Source organism: Triticum urartu, chromosome 7A, assembly GCF_056163025.1.
Source record: "Triticum urartu cultivar PI428250 chromosome 7A, HENAU_Tu73, whole genome shotgun sequence".
Lineage (NCBI taxonomy): Eukaryota > Viridiplantae > Streptophyta > Magnoliopsida > Poales > Poaceae > Triticum > Triticum urartu.
In genome coordinates this window covers 157387349-157408416 of record NC_141879.1, presented here as the reverse complement: position 1 = coordinate 157408416, position 21068 = coordinate 157387349, and the positions used below count along the sequence as shown (strand labels likewise).

The 21068-nt window shown below is 43.4% G+C and overlaps 3 protein-coding genes and 2 non-coding genes across 5 annotated transcripts; 4 read left to right on the top strand and 1 right to left on the bottom strand.

The window, feature by feature from the left end:
* The first annotated feature begins 3243 nt into the window (after positions 1-3243).
* Positions 3244-4709, top strand: LOC125520351 (transcription termination factor MTERF8, chloroplastic). Its single transcript, XM_048685246.2, has one exon. It carries the CDS (start codon positions 3337-3339, stop codon positions 4513-4515), a length of 1179 nt encoding a protein of 392 aa, XP_048541203.2. The 5' UTR covers positions 3244-3336; the 3' UTR covers positions 4516-4709.
* A 1096-nt stretch (positions 4710-5805) lies between these two features.
* Positions 5806-5877, top strand: TRNAW-CCA (transfer RNA tryptophan (anticodon CCA)). Its single transcript has one exon. It is a non-coding gene; the product is annotated as a tRNA-Trp (tRNA).
* Positions 5878-6151: 274 nt separating this feature from the next.
* On the top strand, positions 6152-6223 carry TRNAW-CCA (transfer RNA tryptophan (anticodon CCA)). The gene has a single exon. It is a non-coding gene; the product is annotated as a tRNA-Trp (tRNA).
* Positions 6224-7802: 1579 nt separating this feature from the next.
* On the top strand, positions 7803-15263 carry LOC125523196 (electron carrier/ protein disulfide oxidoreductase). Its single transcript, XM_048688247.2, has 7 exons — positions 7803-8112; positions 9280-10612; positions 10868-10923; positions 11033-11266; positions 11597-11888; positions 13599-13795; positions 14872-15263. Exons 2-7 carry the CDS (start codon positions 9302-9304, stop codon positions 15023-15025), a joined length of 2244 nt encoding a protein of 747 aa, XP_048544204.1. The 5' UTR covers positions 7803-8112; positions 9280-9301; the 3' UTR covers positions 15026-15263.
* Positions 15264-15997: 734 nt separating this feature from the next.
* LOC125523197 (membrane-anchored ubiquitin-fold protein 3) lies at positions 15998-19199 on the bottom strand. The gene is made up of 3 exons (XM_048688248.2): positions 18762-19199; positions 17150-17317; positions 15998-16539 (listed from the first exon to the last, which is right to left on the bottom strand). Exons 1-3 carry the CDS (start codon positions 18892-18894, stop codon positions 16484-16486), a joined length of 357 nt encoding a protein of 118 aa, XP_048544205.1. The 5' UTR covers positions 18895-19199; the 3' UTR covers positions 15998-16483.
* Between the last annotated feature and the right edge of the window lie 1869 nt (positions 19200-21068).

Genomic DNA, 21068 nt, shown 5'->3' with positions numbered 1-21068 from the left:
AGTGGTTCAATGCCCTCATGCCCTCTGGGTGCCTTACCTTTTGTATGTTGTTGGGCTTCACCATGGCAGGTTGGAGGGCGTCAATGTAGTTCAACAAACTATATATTTTTAGTTTCCCTATAAGATGATGACATGTTCGGATTGAGTTCACAAAATAGCAAATGTGCAAATTGCGTTGACGGAGAAGATTGAGGAAGATGTCAAATGGGCTACCAAAGTAGATGGTTGATTTCAGTTGACTACATTAGCAACCTATATTCAAAAAACTTTCTTCTCATTTTAGAGAAACGTTATTAGGAAAAAGTTATCAATGCACATCAAGCTATCCCTGGAATTTTTGTTCAACTTAAACAGTGAACCGTAAGATATTCAAATGTACCTATTTGTTTTCACAAGGATGTGTACGATCATAGCATTTTTCAGTTACTTACAACATAAAGTTCATGGAAGCTAGTATTCAAGTACTAATTTTCAGAGGAAAAAACTCCTTTTGAATTTAGGGTGTTAAGCGAAATTGATGATATCAGTGATTTGTTCTAATCCTGTAATAACATTGGCGACTATTGTGCATTTTTTTCTTGGTCTAAATTGATGAAACCAACCTCAAACTTTGGAGTTGATTAATTGGTCAAGCTCGACCTTAACAACACCAAAGTGGCTCCCTAGCCATCATCATTAACCCTAGTGGAAACTCTAGGTGATAGTCGGGGTAAAGGAAAATGAGGTGAGGAGTATGGTATATACGTTAATAAAGACATTCAATATGGATGTTCTATGTATCTTTGTTTGCAAATGTCCCTTATGTGTGTACATTAGCATAATCATCCATTGAGTTATAGGACGGGTGCATCATAAGTAAGTAGATGCCATGATGGATAATGCGTTCATGTGACATATATTTGATTAGCATCTTGTAGACATGGATAATAGTATCTACTAGTTGGAATTGGTTCTTAAACACTTTCTATAGTTTTTGTTTTTTTACTACGAGTTGAACTCGCACATTTTTAGTTATGTCCATTGAATCAAATGATTCAACTCCACCTCAAAGATAATGCGACATCACAAAAAACATGTGACTGGTGGTGAATGGATTAGTAGATGGCATGGACACCATTGTCATTCCAGAGTTCAAAGTATCAGTTTGATAATGCATGAGCATAAGATTTAGGATAATAATTTATTGTAGTATTATATTTTATGTTATAAATAATACACATGATTGCTCTCTTCTCTATGGTTGGCAATATTGCTTGTGGTGAAATCGTGGTGCTCAGCTACTTTGAAGAAAAAATATATCTAAATTTCATCATAGTTCACAACTAAGAGTTTTATGTCTAGAATTACCACAAATAATAGGAAGGATGTTTCAGTTTGGTCGTTAACAAGGTTGTGTTCTTTTACTATACATGGGATACGGGATGAAGGACGGAAAGAGATGGTACTGCTTAAAGTGAAACTTGCAGCTATGGTGCGAGTAAATTTGGTCTTTTGTGGGTTGGGATTCACATCTTCGTTGTGCTTTATCTTTTTGTCCAACCAATTTGTTTATATTTCTTTTGAAGTTGAGCGCATGTATTTTAGATGCACTTATATCCGAGCGCAGTGGAGCATGTTGTACCATCTAGTATCATGAATAGCGGTAGTTAAAGCTGCTCTTTTATAATCTAGAATATAACAACAAAAAAAGATACTCATAAATCAGTTACTCAACTTTAGTATGTTAACATGTATTGCACCCACATGTACACGAGTAATAGCAATTCACATCACGAACAACTTAGCTAAATATGAAAATCCGCAGGGCTGGATTATATGAAAATCCTAAGTATGCCTAATCGAGCATTGATTTGGAGTAAGCTTGGTCATATTCAAGTATGAAAATCCTAAGTATGCCTAATCAAGCATTGTTTTGGAGTAAGGTCGGTCATATCATAACAACAAATTTGAATATTGACACCGAGGTACTCCAAAAGCCGTGGAGGATGAGGGGACCAAATTACTCATGTACCTATACCACTTCGTCATAAAACAATTCCCAATGACTTTCAAGCCTATAGAACTAATTCATATACACAATGATCTCCACTTTTTTATTATATAGTTGGCATCCATTCACCGTCACTGCAGTTACTGATGCTAAGAGGTTCAAAAGGGACCTATGTTTATATGCACGGCATTGTTTCCATGATGATGTTTCATTGTGTGGTATTTATCCACTTGTGTTGGTGCATGCTTGTTCAATTTCAGCACATGTAGCATAGTACTTTTTTAAAATTTATTACCAACACCGACTTTTTTTGAGATAATACCTTATATTCAAATCACAAAATAATACAAAGTCCTTAACCCGTAAAAGCACACCCTACACACACAAAGAACATGAAAAATGAAGAGCACCCTAACAACCAATAAAATACGAAAATCTCCGGAGCTCCGTGTCATTATCCCCGAACCTTGCGAAAAGACCATGCCACACAAGAATATGCAACCAGACACAACCAGGTCATCATATTCAACCATGGCATAATCACCGCCATGCTACTCCCCTTTTTCTTTGCCCTGACGCCGAAAAGACAGGGACACACATGTGCATCCAGCACGCTTGCACTGGCCTTCACCATCTGTGGCTTTGAGTATCGCTATTATGTGCCCCTTCCGGGTAGAAGAGAGCTAGGATCCAGTTCCGACGCCGCGGCCAGGTCAACTGCCTAGGCAAAGCAGGACATTTTTCCAACAACATCACAAAGAAAGAGAGAAAACAACGGTAGAAAAAACACACTCACGAGAAGGAAGAAAAATCTCCGTCTCCACACAACCACCGCCCATCCGAGGACCGAACCGCCAAGTGTCGGTCGACATTCAAACACCATAGCCTACGACCTCAACGATATCCGGAGATCCCCGCCCCTGTTGGCTCCAAGATGAAGGCAAGAGCCCCACCTAACCGTGAACATAGTCCGAGAAAATTTATTCAGACATCGTGTCCCTCACCCCTAAGCCTAATGAGAACCCACCCGATGCACAACTTTAAGGTTCCCCACCCTCCCGCCGTCGAAGGGGCCGACAGAGGGAGAGGGAACTTGCGACGACGCCGACGACACTCAAAGGGAACGCGGTCGCCTTCTTTCACAGTTACAAGACGCGTCTTGAATAGACCAGATCAGTAAAATTTCCCTACTAGTACCTTTGAAGTGCTCATATGAAATGACGAAACTGCCCCAGACTATGGCATCAAATTAACTGCTCAGACCCACACCGAACTCCACTGGCTCCCTAGGCCATCGCCAAACCCTACCACAAACCCCGCCGAGCGAGCATTACGCCGCCGCCGCCATGCTCCGCCTCCAAAAGCGGTTCCTCTCTCTCCTCCGTGACGGCGGCGCCTCCCCTCTCCCCACCTTCCCCCTCACCTCCCTCCACCGCCACCTCTGCGCCACCGCCACCGCCACCGCGACCACCTCCACCGAGTCCCCTTTCTCCGTCCAGGATTACCTCGTCAACACCTGCGGCCTCACCCGGGCGCAATCCCTCAAGGCGTCCAGGTCCATCTCCCATCTCAGGTCCCCCTCCAACCCCGACGCCGTCCGCGCCTTCCTCTCGGGCCTCGGCCTCTCCAGCTCCGACATCGCCGCCGTCGTCGCCGCCGACCCGAAGTTCCTCTGCTCCAAGGTGGACGGGACCCTCGCCCCCCGCGTCGCCAAGCTCCGCGATCTCGGGCTATCCCCTTCCAAGATCGCGCGCCTCGTCTTGATCGGCGCCCCCGCGTTGCGCTCCTGCGACGTCGCCAGCAGGCTTCAGTTCTGGATCCCATTGTTCGGCTCCTTCGACGAGTTGGTCAATGCCGTGTCGAGGGGAGCTCTGGGAGGTGGTGCCCTCCTAAGGCGTGACATTGACACAGTGGTCAAGCCCAACGTCGAGCTACTTCTGCGCTGCGGGTTAAAAATCCCCCATCTCGCCAAGACTGGCCTCAGTGGGACGTGGGTGATCGTCTGCAGCCCAGAAAAGCTCCAGGTACTGGTCGCACGCGCAGATGAGCTCGGGGTACCACGCGGCTCAGGCCAATTCATGTATGCGCTCACCACCGTCTCCTGCGTGACCCGAGAGAAGCTTGCTGCAAGAATGGAGTTACTGAAGAAGACCCTCGGCTGCTCTGATGACATGCTGAAGATTGCGGTCGTCAAGCACCCAAGCCTCCTAAGATCATCTGAGGACAACCTGCGCAGCACGGTAGAGTTCCTGATCAACAAGGTTGGTCTTGAGCCAGAGTACATCGTGCGCAGGCCCGCGCTGATCACTTACAGCCTGAAGACGAGGCATGTGCCTCGGTATATTGTCATGAAGATACTGCAGGGCAAGGGACTTCTGAGTTCTGACTATTGCTCAGTGATTGCTGCGAGCGAGAGGTACTTCAATTCAAGGTTTATCGACTCTTACAAGGAGAGTGTTCCTGAGCTTGCAGATGTGTATGCCGCGGCTCGTGCAGGGAAAATACCTCCTCACCTCCAACCTTGACACATTTTAGGGATATTGAAGGTCAATATATTTCCTCATGGCCGTAGCTATTCACATAGCACTGCTGTTGTCTTTGTATCTTCTTCATTTTAGCATTCTGACTGAAACTGAACTGCCACTAATCTTATTGACCGCCGCGACAAGTTCCGTTTGCTGAAACATATGAAATGGTTAAGATTTTGATTTTGTTGCCATCTCTTACAGTTTTGTTGTTGATATCTATGAAGCAAGTGAATTAGACGAAATTGTGGTATAACATCATGAAATTAAATGTTGTATTCGCTGTTTGGCGCTGAAAATCGATGGCTCTCGGCAAACGCCGTGAATCTGTATGTTGCTCACTAGATAGCATTGCGACTGTTTATTGGGTATAAAACTTTTTTGTGAAATTTGGGAGGTTGAGAGGGAGGGAAATGAATGTGGTGCCTTTGACTTTTTCTTTGATTTTGCCGCACAAAACTTGGTTGATCTGATCAGGATTCGTGAGGAATTAGAACTTTGAGCAAGGTATAGGGCGTCACCGGAGCTTCTGGGTTGGGGTCCTCTGCCGTCCACACCATCAGCATTACCACCAAAGGTGTAGTTCTGAATTTCCTCCATTGGAAACTTTGTGAATCCCCGTTCGGTTCCGAAAATATTGTTGAGCATGTCTCTGCTCATGTGCAAACCTGAGAACATCATGGTGTACCTGCTGCACATCAAGAAGAGAGAGCTGCATCGTTGTCTTGTATGGTATATATCCTGTACTGAGAAGATTGTTCTGTCTAGAGGACTTAGTTCCTGTGGATTTTTGCTCGCCTGAAGCTCCTAGTCATTCTCAAGCCGGAGTATATTGCACACAGGTTCGTCGATTTCAGTCGATATATGGGTATGTTTCTTCCAGCCAAGCTGTAGCAACTATGACAGGATATATCCACACGCGTCAGCCAAAGCCCAAGCATGGTTCCTCTGATTGCTGATTACACGTCTAGCTCCTTTGGTTTCTCTTTGGTTTGAGCTGAAGCCCTGTGGTTGCTCTGCCTGCCGTTTTGTTGGTTCTGTGTGGTTTCAGCAGCTCATTTGCCTGATGTTCTGAAGACTTGTGCATACCTGGGGTGCACCAGAGGCCCAAACGGCAAGTGCCCCTGTATGCTCCAATGCTAGCCTTAAAATGAAAATTTTGCCATAATAATCCACGCCGTGGTTTCCATGCGGCATCGTCACCCAAAAGAAAAATTTCAGCGTTGTCTTTCCAAAAAAAAAAAGAACGACATATGTATTTCAGAATTTGCTGTAGGAGGATATCACATCGGATCCTTGGCGCAATGGTAGCGCGTCTGACTCCAGATCAGAAGGTTGCGTGTTCGATTCACGTAGGGTTCAAAATCCCGAACAAATATCCGATTCTTTTTTTCTTTTCTTGTATTATAATTTAAATCCTAGGCTATGTGTTAAAAATGTTAATTATAGCAACACATTACATCGGATCCTTGGCGCAATGGTAGCGCGTCTGACTCCAGATCAGAAGGTTGCGTGTTCGATTCATGTAGGGTTCAAAATCCCGAACAAATATCCGATTCTTTTTTTCTTTTCTTGTATTATAATTTAAATCCTAGGCTATGTGTTAAAAGTGTTAATTATAGCAACACATTACATCGGATCCTTGGCGCAATGGTAGCGCGTCTGACTCCAGATCAGAAGGTTGCGTGTTCGATTCACGTAGGGTTCAATCCCGAACAAATATCCGATACATTTTTATTTATTTTTTGTCCAACAAATGAGTGCGATTGTACGGCAATAGCCAAAGATCAGGTTTGGCTAAGCGTTTTTTCTGGTCCAAGAAATGAGTGCGACGTAGGTGCTGGGTAATAGCCAAAGACCAGGTTTGGCTAAGCAGGATGCTACTCATGACTCTATTTATATTTGTACTTTGAAAATGACTCATATTTATTATAAAATCTCATGGGAACTACAAAGCATCACAAACATAAAATAATATTAAGGTTAATGAATCAACGAAAGACCATTGTTATTGTCAGAACAAATCGTCGACACATTGTTGTCATCATTCTCATACTGAAACCGGCCTGACCTTATTGATGACAGTCAAAAAATCTTTCTGCACGTGTCCCAAAGGACCATCCACGAAGCCATGAATAGTCATATTTAGTTAAAAACATGCGCAACACTTTTTATTTTGTTTCAATGCAGACATAGAAGAAAGTGCATCACAAATCTCCACAAAAATTGTGTGTCCATGGATGGTGTGATTGATATGGTCGTCCATGAACAGATTGGGCAAAGGTTATCGTCCGCGTAGCATCACTCTTTGTAGTCTGAATGCTCGATGATGCTAGCTATTAAAGCAAAATGAAAAAAAAACTTCTACCAGTGAGAAAAAAAATGCTCCTATTACCTTTTCCGAGAAACTGTCGTCCTATTCATCTTCAATCATAACAGTACAATGAACATCATAAAAAAATGGAAATTACATTCATAGTCATAGACCACCTAGCGACGACTACAAACACTGAAGCGAGCCGAAGGCGCGCCGCCGTCATCGCCCCTCCCTCGTCAGAGCCGGACACAACTTGTTGTAGCAGATAGTCGGAAAGTCGTCGTGCTAAGCCCTCATAAGACCAACGCACCAGAACAGCAACCGTCGCCGATGAGAAAAAGCTCAGATCGAAAAGATCCAACCTGAAGACATATGAACAAAGACTGGATCCAAACAGACCCATCAAAGATAAACACCGACTAAATCCACGGAATTCGCCGAAGACACACCTTCACAAGCCCTCCGATGATGCTAAACACCATAATATAAATGTGTTTTCTTTTACATATTCCCGCCGTCCCAAAAAATCTGTGTTAGATTCGTGTAGATACGAACGTGTCTAGACACGTTTTAGCGTTAAATTCATTCGTATCTAGAGCTTTTTGGATAGAGTTGACGCTTATGCTTAAAATCAAGCCACCATCCCCTAATTGTCATCCTTTAAAAATAATTTTTTTGGATAGAGTTGACGCTCACGCTTAAAATCAAGCCACCATCCCCTAATTTTCATCCTAAAAAAAGATAAAAATTCCTCAAAAAGTCTTCCCCCCCAAAACAAAACCAGACCCCGTTCTAGCACGACCGCAACACAGAGAGAGAGTATCCGGGGGGCGTCCGTGGGCCGCCACGCCACGCCCACGGTCAAAGCCCCCGCCCGGTCCACAGACTGCTGCGTCGACCGACCCACGTGGTCAGAAGCGTCCGCCCGGGCAGCCTTTTCCGCTTTTCTTTCCTTCCCCCCTCCGCCTCGGCTCGGCTCGTCAGTTTCCGGTGTTCCCGCTTCCTACACACACCCGCACAGCCCCCCTCCCCCGGGTCTCCTCTCCACCGCCGCTGCCCATTTCCGTTTCCATTCCCGTCTCCCCCTCCTCTCGCCCCGGTCAAAATCCACCTCCTCTCGCTCTCCACGCCACCGCTAAACCCCCGCTCACGCCGCCCGCTCCCTCCCTCCCTCCTCGCCTCGCCTCGCCCGGCCGCTCAATCTCCTCCGTCCTCGCTTAGTCTCGGCAGCAATTAATACCCGTCGCCGTCTTCGTCGGCCCGAGATCTCCAGGGCTCAGGTTCGCATCCGCTTCCCCCGTTTTTTCCGCTGTCGTGTCCTGAGATTTTGTTCGCCGTGCGGTTCGAATCGGCGATGAATCCAGCGAGGGGTTATGCCCCCGGCCGGTTCCCTGCTCGCGCCCGCCGCGGTTCGGCGGGAGGTTTCTCTAGGGTTTATCGCATAGCGATGTCGGGGGCTGGGAGTGGGATCTCGTGGCGCTTCATCCGCGAGCTGGGGCCGGTTGGTTATGCGCCGATTGGTTGTTTTGGTTCAGTGTGTTCATCCGGTTTGTGGGCGGTGAGGTGAGGTGCGGGTTTATTGTCGGAAATGCAAACACCGCGACCGTGCGTTTCCGCGTGCGATTAACCCGGGGGTTTGTCTCGCGTGAGATCTCACTCAACCTGTAAATGCGTTTGAGTGCGCACATGCCTAGCACCGTGCATATGGCCAGAGGTTTGGTGATTGCGCGGATTAGTACTGGCTAATGACAGCTTTGCCATGCCAGATTGATAATGTTGATGTACTGGTGCTTGGTTGGCCCCGTGGTTTATTGGATGCAACGTGTTTGCATTTGGGGCGTCAATCAGTCAGGTACTATTTGCCCAGGCTTCATGGTTCGTCGTCCTGCGGGCAGAGCATTTGTGGATGCTGCTTCTGATTGCCGATCGCGTGCATATCTAGCAGTTCATCATGCACAACAGAGGCTTTTCACTGTGCACCCTTCGATTCAGTATCCGTTTCTTGAGATAGCGAGTGACAAATCTGTATCAATGCATATTTACCCTATCTAGTTCGTTTATGCCATTATAAAAGTCTAAAAGCTTTCACCTCCATACCCATATGAGTTGCTGATTGGTACTAATCATGCCATGCGATTCTTTTTGTAGCTAAATGAATAAAGAAATGCCCTCTATGCAAATTTAACTTGCATAACAGTTCATTCCATTCTGACATATGTGTCGTGTTGGTCGACATATGACAAATGCGAGCATTCCCTCACTGCATGAAATTTTCGTCATATGGTAGAGATCACTGTGCCACATGTCTTTGATATTCTCCTTTATTTGGCTTGTTAATTGAAGAATATCCAGCAGAATTTTATTTCCATCCAGTCCATGCCATTTTTAGTTTGCAAGTTTACAGTACCTTGCATGCACAAGCTTCTTACTTAAGGCTATTTTTGCAGATTGGTAAGCTTTCCTCGCGACATGGAGGATGGGGACAAGGATGTGATAAAAACTTCTGTCAGTGAAGAGTCCCCTAATCCTGGAGAAAAGGATGTGATAAAAACTTCTGTCAGTGAAGAGTCCCCTAATCCTGGAGAAAAGGATGTGGTAAAAACTTCTGTCAGTGAAGAGTCCCCTAATACTGGAGAAAAGGGTGAAGATGAAGGGGATTTGTCAAGGAAAACAGAAATATTGAGCGTAAAAGAAACAGTAAATTCGACGAGTGAGAATTCAAGCGATGAGGTAAAAGGGCAGTTCCATGGGAGAGATAACCCAGAAAAGGATCTCAATGAGCAGATGGATAAAAGCAGAAGCCCTGATGCCATGAAACCTGTAGATTCAGACCAGACTGTGAAAGAGATTCTTGAAGAAGAAAAATCTGAAGAGCCAGTTTTTGATGGAACTGAGATTCCTGAAATGGAACCAATGAGGCGTTCTTCTGATCAATCTGTGGAGCTTGATTCAAAAGCTCAGCAAGGGTCTGTGATCAATGAAAGAGCTGCTGCAATCGGGAATTTTGTTAAGGAAAAGGGAGCCATTGTAGTGTCAACATTTATACGCCGCCTATCTGGCAGAAAGGATGAGAATGATCTTCCTGTTGAAGTTGACAAGAATGATGTTTCAGCAAGTGGCAATGGTGAGAAGACCATCTCAGATTCTGAAATTAAGCCAAAAGAGGTGCAGAAGAAATCCGAGGAAAGAAGCACATGGAATCCACTGAACTTGATTAAAGTTGGAGGAGATATTGTTACTTCTACAACTGGGGAAGCTGGGGATGCAAATGTGCCTGGTTTGACAGAGCAACCAATAGCAAAAGGAAGGATTATCGTATACACAAAACTGGGATGTGAAGATTGCAAAATGGTTCGGTTGTTCATGCATCAGCAAAGGCTCAAGTATGTTGAGATTAACATTGATATATTCCCTAGTAGGAAGTTGGAGTTGGAAAAGAATACTGGGTCATCCATAGTACCAAAAGTGTATTTCAATGACCTGCTGATTGGAGGCTTAACTGAATTGAAGAAAATGGAGGAGTCTGGCATACTCAATGAGAAAACTGGTGCTCTTTTCAATGATGAGCCCTCCTCTGCTGCTCCTTTGCCTCCTTTACCCGGAGAAGATGACGAATCTGGATGTGGGAAGATGGATGAGTTGGCAACCATCGTCAGAAAAATGAGAGAGTCGATTACACCGAAGGATAGGTTTTACAAAATGAGAAGATTTAGTAACTGCTTTCCTGGCAGTGAGGCTGTGGATTTTATATCAGAAGATCAGTATTTGGAGAGAGATGAGGTAAAATGTTTACTATTGACAATTTTTTGAGCCATGCTATATATAGTACTTCCATGTGGATTTTAAACAACACGACTCTTGGTTTTGTCTGACTTTTGAGGCTATTTTAATTTAGGTATATATGGCAAGTTTGCATTATTTATAGCAGATCTTTGGAAAGGATTTCACATTTAGGAAAGCGCACATCTGTTTTGTATGTTCCCTACTGTACTGTTACCTTCCTTAACATTTTGTGGATACATATTATCCATGCAGGCAGTGGAATTTGGAAGAAAGCTTGCAAGCAAACACTTCTTTCGTCATGTTCTAGAGTAAGCTCTTGAAATGATCTTACGATATTATTCTTATTTCTATTATTTATGTCTCCGTTGGTTGGAATATTTGGAGGTTATTATTATTAATACACTGCTTGTATTGCAGTGAAAATGTCTTTGAAGATGGAAATCAGCCTTACCGTTTCCTAGATCATGATCCCGTTATTATGACACAGTGTTACAACATCCCTAGGGGCATCATTGATGTTGCACCAAAACCCATGGCGGAAATCGCATCAAGGTTGAGAAAGTTGTCTTGTGCCATTTTCGAGGCTTATGTATCTGAAGATGGTAGGCATGTTGACTACAGAAGCATCCAGGGTTGTGAGGAATTTAAAAGGTTAGCACATGTACATACTTAAGTATATGCAAAAGACATGGAACTGCATAATCCATGTATAATTTATGTGCAGATACTAAAATGAATTGCTTGTTCTGACTACTTCTGATAATCTTTTAGTCGATACATATGTTCAAGTTCATAATTTGATCAGTAAACTCCAATTTTCTACCTGAGTATATCTCTATATATTTTATGTTGTGTGTTATAAATTTATAGTAGCACGTGCTGTAAGTAGACTGATAATTGATAACCTGGTTCTCATCTCTTGATTGCCCTAATGCCATAGGTGATCGGTACACTTATCTGAAGCTCATATTCCTTGCACAGGTATATTAGAACAACTGAGGAGCTTCAGAGGGTGGAAACTAGTGACCTGTCACGTGAAGAAAAGCTTGCTTTCTTCATAAATCTGTACAATATGATGGCTATCCATGCGTTAGTGACATGTGGTCATCCTGCTGGACCATTGGACAGGAAAAAGTTCTTTGGAGACTTTAAGTATGTCATTGGTGGATGTGCCTATTCACTGTCAGCTATTGAAAATGGCATTCTGCGTGCCAACCAAAGGCCACCATACAATCTTGTGAAACCTTTCGGACAGAAAGACCAAAGATCCAAGGTGAACAAAGCAGATCCACTCCGAAAAAGGGGAACCTATATGTTTCTGTTTACTAAAAATCTGTCCTGTCATGAACTCTTGATGATACCTGGACTCATGTTCCTTGTCTTGAAGCTTTCGTGTTATATACTTTTATTATATCAGTTATGCTTCTTTAAGTACTCCCCCCGTTCCCTAATATAAGACCTTTTAGCTATTTCAAAATATTGACTACATACATACTAAAATGAGTGAACATACATTCTAAAATGTGTTTGGATACATACGAATCAAGAAAAAGCTAAAATGTCTTATAGTAGGGAATGGAGGGAGTATATGCATGCAGCAAAGCACATATTCAGTAAGATGTGTTCCAACAATTAAACTCGTGAATGTGTTTTTCTTGTTTAGACTCTAGGGTATACAATCTATCCGTGGTTCTTCATAGAAAGGGCAGCTTAAAGGAAACATGCTTGATCTGTGTTGGTGCCTGTAAAAATTGCCAAACATTAGTGTGGTGGAGATTATTTCAAACTTGCCTATTGCGTGCAAGAAATAAACTCAACTTATCTTGACCTACTATTTCAAACAAATAACATGGGTCTCTTTTCTCATAAATGCATGTTGATATAATTTAATATCCGGTGCAGCATAATATCGGTTTGCATGTGTGCAAGGGTACATGTGAGTGAGTATTATCTAGCACAGTGCGTACTAGTGTATGGTCGAAGTCCTTTTACATCAGATGGCATATACCGGTCATATAGAAGGCAGAACTAGTTCTATGGATGTTCCTTTTTTTTCCGGAAGAAATGATTGAAACTTACCTAGTATGTTGGGCCTAGGGCGTAATCAGTTCCCGGAAATCCGAAGGAATATAGAAGGCAAGGCCTACTGTGTTTCCATTATATGTTTACCTGTTTTCTATGGTTCTAGAAAGTCAGATTGAAGATATGTGAAAACCTTTTTGAAAAGGTCGTCTATGCAATAAAGGGCTGCCAAGGGAAGGCAAAACGACTATATATAGAAACTGGGCGCCAGCTGATCTGCATTGTACCACTTGTTTTAGCGCACTGGGATCCCATAACTGTACCTACTTGCCAAATCAGCCACATAATGCACACAACCGTTAGCATGCTATAGCAGCACTACGATATTAGTGTGACGTCCTATTTAAAACACCGTCATTTTGAACTACTAAATTCCTTGGTTCTTAAGCAAGCATTACGAGTCGAGCGACTAATCGAAACTAGTCGATAGACTAGTCTATGAGTCGCATTCTGGATGTCGACTAGAAAATTCGGGTAGACTAGTTCGTGGAGGGACTAGTCTGGACTAGTCATGCACTTTGAGTCGTTCGACTCAATTTTTTAATTTTTTTTAGGGATTGGGAGGGAATAAGTGAGCCAGCTGCCCAGCCCGCAACCCGTGGGAGGGAAAATTTGTATTTATCCACTTCTCATGCATTCAGTTTGTATTTATACTGTACTGTGCTACTGCTATGTAGTGTATATACTACAGACTGATACTAGGTTTTAGTAATTGATTACTGCAAGGTTTGTGTTACAGTACCATGTCGACTAGTCCAGCAATAGTCTAGACTAGTCACGATTAGTCTATGAGTCTCAACCTTGGAATGACTCGTCGACTCGTAAACCTTGTTCTTAAGTGATGCTAATTTTTCAGTGATATAAATTCTCACTGCCTTTTTTTCCTTGTTTGTAATTGCAGGTGGCCCTATCATACCCTGAACCTCTTGTTCACTTTGCTTTGGTATGTGGTACCAAATCTGGGCCTGCACTTCGGTGTTACTCGCCGGGAAATATTGATAAAGAGTTAATGGAAGCTGCACGAGATTTCGTAAGGAATGGAGGACTGATTGTTGATCCTGAAGCAAAGGTTGCATCTGCAAGCAAGATCTTACGATGGTAAGACAATAGAATGATTGATATTCTTGCTTTACCAATGTGCTCTTGAGTATTTACCGTTCTTGCTTAGTAGTGTGTGACTGTTCGGTACCAGAATTTGTAGTATAACAATGACAATGCATCTAATAGAGCTATTTACCCGAACATCTAGCACATTGACATGTTCAATAGTACTACTGACTTCAAAAAACAGTTTACTCTAGGTATAAGTTACAGCCCTAGAGCTGCTCGAAACATAAGCTAGATAAGTTTATTGCTAGGTGATCTAGCTTTTTCAGTCTTGTAGTTGGAGACAAAGTAGAATACCAGTCTGATATGGTGCTATTCTTGTGTGTCATAGTGACATAGTCCTCTAATGTTTGCTTGGTTTTTGTTACTTGAATTCGCCCTTGGTTAAGTTGGATATGAATGAATATATGATGAGTAGTGCTTCAAAAAGGGTCAACCAAGCTTGTAGCGCTCTGTGTGGTGCATTAACACTCATGTGGCCTTTTATGATTACTTTGCGTGTAATTTCAACTGGAATATAGCAGGATGCTGATAATTTTTATAGATATGGATTTGTGTGCTTTGCCCTATTAGGGTTATAACTAATGAAGAATAATTAAAATATGCTTAGTGATATCGCTTTATCCAATAATTTGAAGGCCGTAACGGTATGTGAGGTGGTTATGACCCGCATTTAGTCTGTGGTCACTAGAAATACAACTGGAACTGCACAGTGCCCAGCAAATTAAGGGAATGCGGTTTCAATGAGTTCGTTGATGATGTGACATCGGCCATTTATTCTGCGTGAGATAACAACAAATGCATTACCATGTTACTACTTGACAGATTGGCGGATGATCATACATTTGTTACACAGTTATATTGCTAGAGTGCAAGTCCCAAATATTAACTTGGTTAATTTTACCTGATATGCACTGTGATGAAATTATAACAGTGGCAAGAAGTTGACCATCAGTTACCAAATATTAACTTGGAAACCCATGGTCCAAATGATTTTAAGGTATAAGTACACAGATTTTGGTAAAATGAGATACAGCTCAAAAACTCTTGTTCTGAATTGTTTGCAGGTATAACGCCGACTTCGGTAAGAATGAGACAGAAGTACTGAAGCATGCAGCAAATTATCTGGAGCCTGCAGCGTCGGAGCAATTCTTGGAGCTGCTCGCAAACACTCAACTGAAGGTCTCGTATCAGCCTTATGACTGGAGCTTGAACATCTAGCTGCAGCCAGGATTATACAAACGTTTTTTTCCTTATAGCTAGTATACATGTTGCCCAAAGATTTGTGGAAGAACTACCGGTGTACCCAGTTTCTTTTTTGCGAAGTCAGGTGCACTAAAGAATTTTCATGTATTGTGGATTTGTGGCGAACTGGATGGCCGCCAATCAACCATGTTCCGTTCATTTGACTAAATGGGCGCATGTTGATTATCATATCTCTGTTCCTGGGACTGCTCAATTATTGTTGCCTGCAGATGTTATGTTGCCTTCGGTATTGCTGGCACTCAGTTGTTGCCTGCAGATGTTTTGTTCGCTGATGCCTTGCATTGGCATGTGCGGTGTTTATTATTTTTCCTTCTTTTCGTTTGAGAAAAGATAGATTTACTGTTCAATTTTTTAATGCTTACCCAAGTTGTCATATATTAACAGTTTTATGCATTGTTCAATCTTGCAATGCATTCACTGTTGAGCAATGTAGCTGTCATATATGAACATTTCTGGATTTTGTATAGGTTCTTTGGAGGAGCGATGAGATGTCAGTTCCAGTTCCTTGTTTATTAATCTTTGGAGGTTGCATTTTGTCTTAACCAAATGAGTTCGCCGAACTTCCATGGACTGAATATTGAGTGGTTAGGAAATTCCTTCGACCCAGACGGGCCTCCAGTGTTGCGTAGTGGTTGAAGACTAAAAAAGGTACTACCTGCTACCCACTTTCAACCTTTTCCTAATTCATGACCATTAAAAATGGATAGCCGAAGTAACAAGAAAACTGGCCATGTTATCATCCCTGGCGTCGTCAGCCACCCTGTCACAATTCTTTGCTCAGTCAGATGGTAGCTGGCCGACGTGACGGCCAAACCGACGCCATGGTCGACAGCCCGACCAGTGGCTGCCACCGGCGCGGTCCAGCACAAGCTGACAAGGCAACTGCTCCGAGCACACCACAGCTGCAACTGCAAAGCTACGAGCAGAAGAACCAAAACACACATACAAACTGCCTTCCGTCAGTCCAAACATATTCCCTTTACACTTCTGGACAGAAATCACTTCCCTATTACATATATATAGATATAATATGTAGTGGCAACTTGGGGGAAAAAATCTCGACAAATACTATACGACGAGTATATATATGTAGAAGCAAAAAAAAAAGAAGTGGAACCTCATTTCCGACGTCACTACACAATGTCTACATCTTAAAACAACAGCAAGCATCCCAGCTCTTGACTTCCTGCATACCCGTTACAGCTTACATATGATGTATGGAAGGCCCCCCCGCTGTAACCAAACTTTACTGTCGAGCAGAGATGAAATATATATGGGTGTTAAGTTACCGTCTCTAGGCATTTCATTCAAGAATGGCTTGCAAGAATCAAGTGTTAGGGTGAACTTGCAATCGTTGTGAGCATGGATGGCACCAATATACAGAAATACACAACGCGGGCTGAATCGAAAGCGTCACAATATCGTGCACCCACATCTGTTCTGCTTGGGAGAATTCGAGAGGTGTTTATCTGGAAAGAAAAAGGATGGTGGCACATTAAGATCAGAAACAAATCAGACGGAACTACGATGCTAAAGCAAATTAAACAAATGTGTAAATGCTGGAGTGCAATATGCTTGTCCACATAGTTACCCTTTAAATTAACATCAACATACTCTGGATTATCACAATAAAATGGTTCCATTTACAAGAGATCAGATAGCGGCCGCAATGCGAATAGCATGCAACAACAAGTCATCTAATCGCATTCTGACAATGAGAAAAAAGAGTCGGAAGCATAAACTGCTAGTTTAATTCAATGGCAAAGTTGCTGACAGAACTGAGCATCGGGTAATGGATCAACTAAACGAGGCGAAAACAATGTTACGACCAGCATAGAAAAAATGTACACCTAGAGATATACAGTACAATGTGCGCTCTTAAGTCTTAATTTTTTAGGAGTAGGACTGTTAGAATGGCAAAAAGGTGGATGCCAACTTCTTCGGACAGACAATAGTCAGAATTCTCATTCAGGTCACACATAATAGAAGTTCAACCCTTCGGATCTTAAACCAAGTGAGGTCATCAAACATATAAAGAGATGGGACTTTGAATAAATAAGAGGGAAATCAAAGCAATACCACTTTTGTCACTTTGGGGAGGGCGTACAACAACATGCATCGTGATCACACCTCCTGGAACTTCTCCTACTGGGACTCGAGACTCGGCAAGAGTTTTGTTATTCTCAAGTATCCTTCCAGCATTGATGAGCTTCACGTCATTGAGAGTTTTTGGAATAATGTCTTTGTCTGTCAAAAACATTGTCAAAAAGGCACTCTTAACACAGATAATGATATATTCCATAAAGCTTCTACAAGACTGAAATGATCAACAGCAGTATTCAGAGAATTTGAAGCACTTGCAAAAGCTGTATACCATTCCCCTGAAAAGAAAAGGGCAAAGCCCTGGAAGTGCAAACTCAAAATATCTCATCACAAGGTAAACTCTCCTTCTGAAGCATGGTCATCGACATGTTATGGACCATTTTGCGGCCTTATCCTCAAAGGACACACTTGCATATGTTGCAAAAGGGAAACATCTATTTCCTTCTCTACTGTGAACATGTCACAGTGATCAATTAATCCATGTTTTCTTACACACTAAATGAACATGTCGGAGGAAGAACAGAGACAAAACAGGAACAAAAATCACGTTCATGAGGACTTAAACCTGAGTAGTGGGATTGTACATCCACTTCACCCATGCGAGCTAGCTCAGTTCCTATTATTAATCTGTGCAGGCAAATAAGAATTGGAGCTTCCTGCTGCCACTAATTCCTCCTTTCCTTGCCGTCGGGTTTTGAGGAAACTTAACCAAAGGACAATTTCTGCAGAAACAGCTACTGCCTCCGATCCAAATTAGTGTTTCTTGTTTGATTACCAAACAAACAATTAAAAAAGTGTGCATCATAACTAATCTGCCGCTTCGGCTGTTAGTATTTTGGTACTTCCCATGCGCCTACATTACAGTCCAGACTCGTGCTTAAAAACACTCTCCAAATTTACAGTTACGAGCGTAACCCAGCCAGATTTGCCCCTATAAAAGCACTGACTGGACTTCACACCCAGTAGTTCAGAACTGAGACTGGACCACTAAATATCAGGATAGTATCCAAGGACACCAACAGGATAAGAAGGCATACAAACAGCCTCCTCAAATGGTCCGGTCATCCGTCATCACATGTTTCAGCATGCATCGTAAGATACAGAGATCCAAAATTCTTTGGGAGCACTAACGAGTAGCAACAAATGTCATCACCACAAAAATATGTCCTCTGTCTGCCTGTTTAAGAAAATGCAAGAACTTGTAGATGTACTGACATATCTATTCTCTGCCTGTCAACGTAGTGTTGGCTACTACGGGCAAGGAGACTTCTAAAAGCCTCAGTTAGTTGGAAACCTGGACGCGTGTTACCTAACTGGCCAAAGAACAGAAGAATCACGCAACCCGCGGAGCAACCTGATCAAATCACTGTGTTTTATCGCGAAAGGGAAAGGCGGGGATGGCTCCCAGATCCGGACCGAACCATCTGCACAGGGATTCTCATACCGGATCAAGAAACCGATGGAGAGGACACGAGGGGCGAGACGACCGCGCAAGCAACCGCCCCGAAACACATGGCATCAAAAGCGGAGGCGTGTATATATATGTACGCGGAGGAAAGGGAGGGGGAGGGAGGTCGATCGGCCTCACCCTGCGGCCACCGAGCGAGGACGAACTCCTTGAGCGCGGTGACGGTGGTGGCGGGGTCGTACTTGTTGGGCCCGATGTCCGTGCCGTCGAAGAGGCGGAACTTCACCTCGATCGGCTCCTTCCCGCCGGCCATCTCCCCCGGCCGGATCGCCCCCCGACGCAAGATCCCAACAACCGGCGGCTCAGTGGACGGCGGACGGCAGGGCGGAGGGATTCAGGGGAGGAAAGAAAAGCTGCCGGATTCGGCGCGGCGAGGGCAAGAACCGATGCGGATCCCACGAAGGATAGGATCCGCTTTCTCGTTTTGTTAAGCAAGAATTTAGAATTCTTTCGTGGGGAGCAAAGCGACGAGACGGGCGTCTCGAGGGTAGGGAGGGAGGAAGAGAGGGAGAGAGAGAAGAGGGGAGTGGGATTCCTCGGTGTTTTCGCAGATACGTCCCCCGCGGAAAACTATATTTATCCTCGAGCTGTAGTGGGAAAATAGCTGTCTTCGCCTACCTGCTGCTGAGTGGCGACTATTGTGTGTGTCGACAGCATTTTTAAATAGATTAATAACGCTGCACATACAACAGCTTTTTTTGTTTTGTTTCGAAAAGGGCTGAGACCATATCACAAGCGCTTATAAACACACCCTTAAAGAGAGAGAGAGAAATGTCGTTAAGGACATGTAGTTGAAGCCCACGTAAACCGTTCGAATTTAAATGAATCCACCAGAAGCATAAACTGATCGGATCCTGAAAGATCCATCAAAGACACGGCTTGACACACCCTTCGCCAGCAGAAAGCAGACCCACAGAGTGGTGATAGGATGGGAAAAATATTATTCCTACCCCGGGCAACACCGTCCTAAACCAAAACTGAATATCCATAAAGAAAACCTGGAAAATAACACTCATCTTGTTGTATAATAGATTCGGGTCTGATGTCATGCTCGTCGCCGTGCAAAGCCATGCATCCATGCCCTCTTCTCCGATAATCTAGTCAGGCCGAGCTAGCGATGAAGAGCGTCATGTTGGGTCCATCCAACAGCCGTCGCCTTCACCAACATTGCCATCGCGCACCGCCTGGTGAAGACCGCCGCTCGAGCACCATCTCCTTCGCAGTCGTAACAACACTCTAGCACCTTCACGGCAAGCCGCCCCGATAAGGACCTCGTAGCTAGCGTCGGCGCGGCGAGAGGGGTAGGCGATGGGTGGCAGCTGGGTTTTGTGGTCGGCGACCTTGCCCGTAGCCTTGAGAAAATAATTCACGTACACACATCAATTTATTATAGATATGCATTTTAAAACATCTTTTATTTTTCTACGAAATGTGCACTTTGGGACACTAATCGATAAAAACACATAGCACTTCTTTTGAGGTAGAAAAAACTGGCCATTGTGTTCTTTTAGACAAAGACAAAAAATAGCACTTAGTTTAGTTCATGAACTTGTTTAGCGGGTGCAAATTGGCATAAAATTTGGCCGAGATGAGCTAATTTCGATGACGTGGTATGCCACACAAGCAATTTGCACCAGTGTCACACATATGAGCGGGCGACGGGAACCCGACTTAGTATCACCAACAATTTCTTTTCGCCATGAATAATTTTCCTTTACGGAAAGTTGGGCCAAAAAATAGCTACAACAGCCCCTATAAAAAGCAAAAAAAAATTAAGGGACCCATATAATCAACCTATTGGTGCAATTACTTGCCCCTTGTGTTTTGGAGATTGTTGTCAGAAACAGTTTGTGACTGATGTGTTTGCTAGTTCACACAGAGAGAAATTGTCCCTCGAGTATCGAGAGGATTACCATAATCTTCCGAAAGATTTGCTACCGAGAAGATTGCTATAATCTTCCGAAAGATCTACCGAGAAGATTGCTATAAACTTCCAAAAGATTTGCTACCGAGAAGATTGCTATAATCTCCCGAGAAGTTTGCTATTGAAAGGTTTGCTACCGAAAGGTTTGCTATAAAAAGGCTTGCTACCGAAAAGTATGCTGCTTCGAGAAGTTTGCTATAAACTTCTAAGAAAGTTATCTGCACAATAGAGAAATTGATATGCTTCAAGAGGCTTACTATCAAGAAGATTGTGACTTCCGAGAAGTTTGCTATAAACTTCCTCGAAGGTTACCTGCACTGTAGAAAAAAATGTCATGTCTCAAAGTGTTTGTTATCAAGAATATTGCATGCCAGAGATGGCCCTGAAAATTTTTATTGCTGAAACGAAGCAATTTTCATTCGGTGTGTCCGAAGAAGACTGACTGTAGTCGAGAAGATTGAATACAAAGCGAAGACATAACATTTGTTTTGTTGTTCTTCTTT

Coding starts and splice junctions, on each gene's coding strand:
- LOC125520351 (XM_048685246.2), top strand. CDS start 3,337: ATGCTCCGCCTCCAAAAGCGGTTCCTCTCTCTCCTCCGTGACGGCGGC.
- LOC125523196 (XM_048688247.2), top strand. CDS start 9,302: ATGGAGGATGGGGACAAGGATGTGATAAAAACTTCTGTCAGTGAAGAG. Junction 10,613..10,867: donor AGTATTTGGAGAGAGATGAG/GTAAAATGTTTA, acceptor TTATCCATGCAG/GCAGTGGAATTTGGAAGAAA. Junction 11,267..11,596: donor GGTTGTGAGGAATTTAAAAG/GTTAGCACATGT, acceptor TTCCTTGCACAG/GTATATTAGAACAACTGAGG.
- LOC125523197 (XM_048688248.2), bottom strand. CDS start 18,894: ATGGCCGGCGGGAAGGAGCCGATCGAGGTGAAGTTCCGCCTCTTCGAC. Junction 17,318..18,761: donor CCTCGCTCGGTGGCCGCAGG/GTGAGGCCGATC, acceptor TGTTTTTGACAG/ACAAAGACATTATTCCAAAA. Junction 16,540..17,149: donor TCCCCAAAGTGACAAAAGTG/GTATTGCTTTGA, acceptor TTTTCTTTCCAG/ATAAACACCTCTCGAATTCT.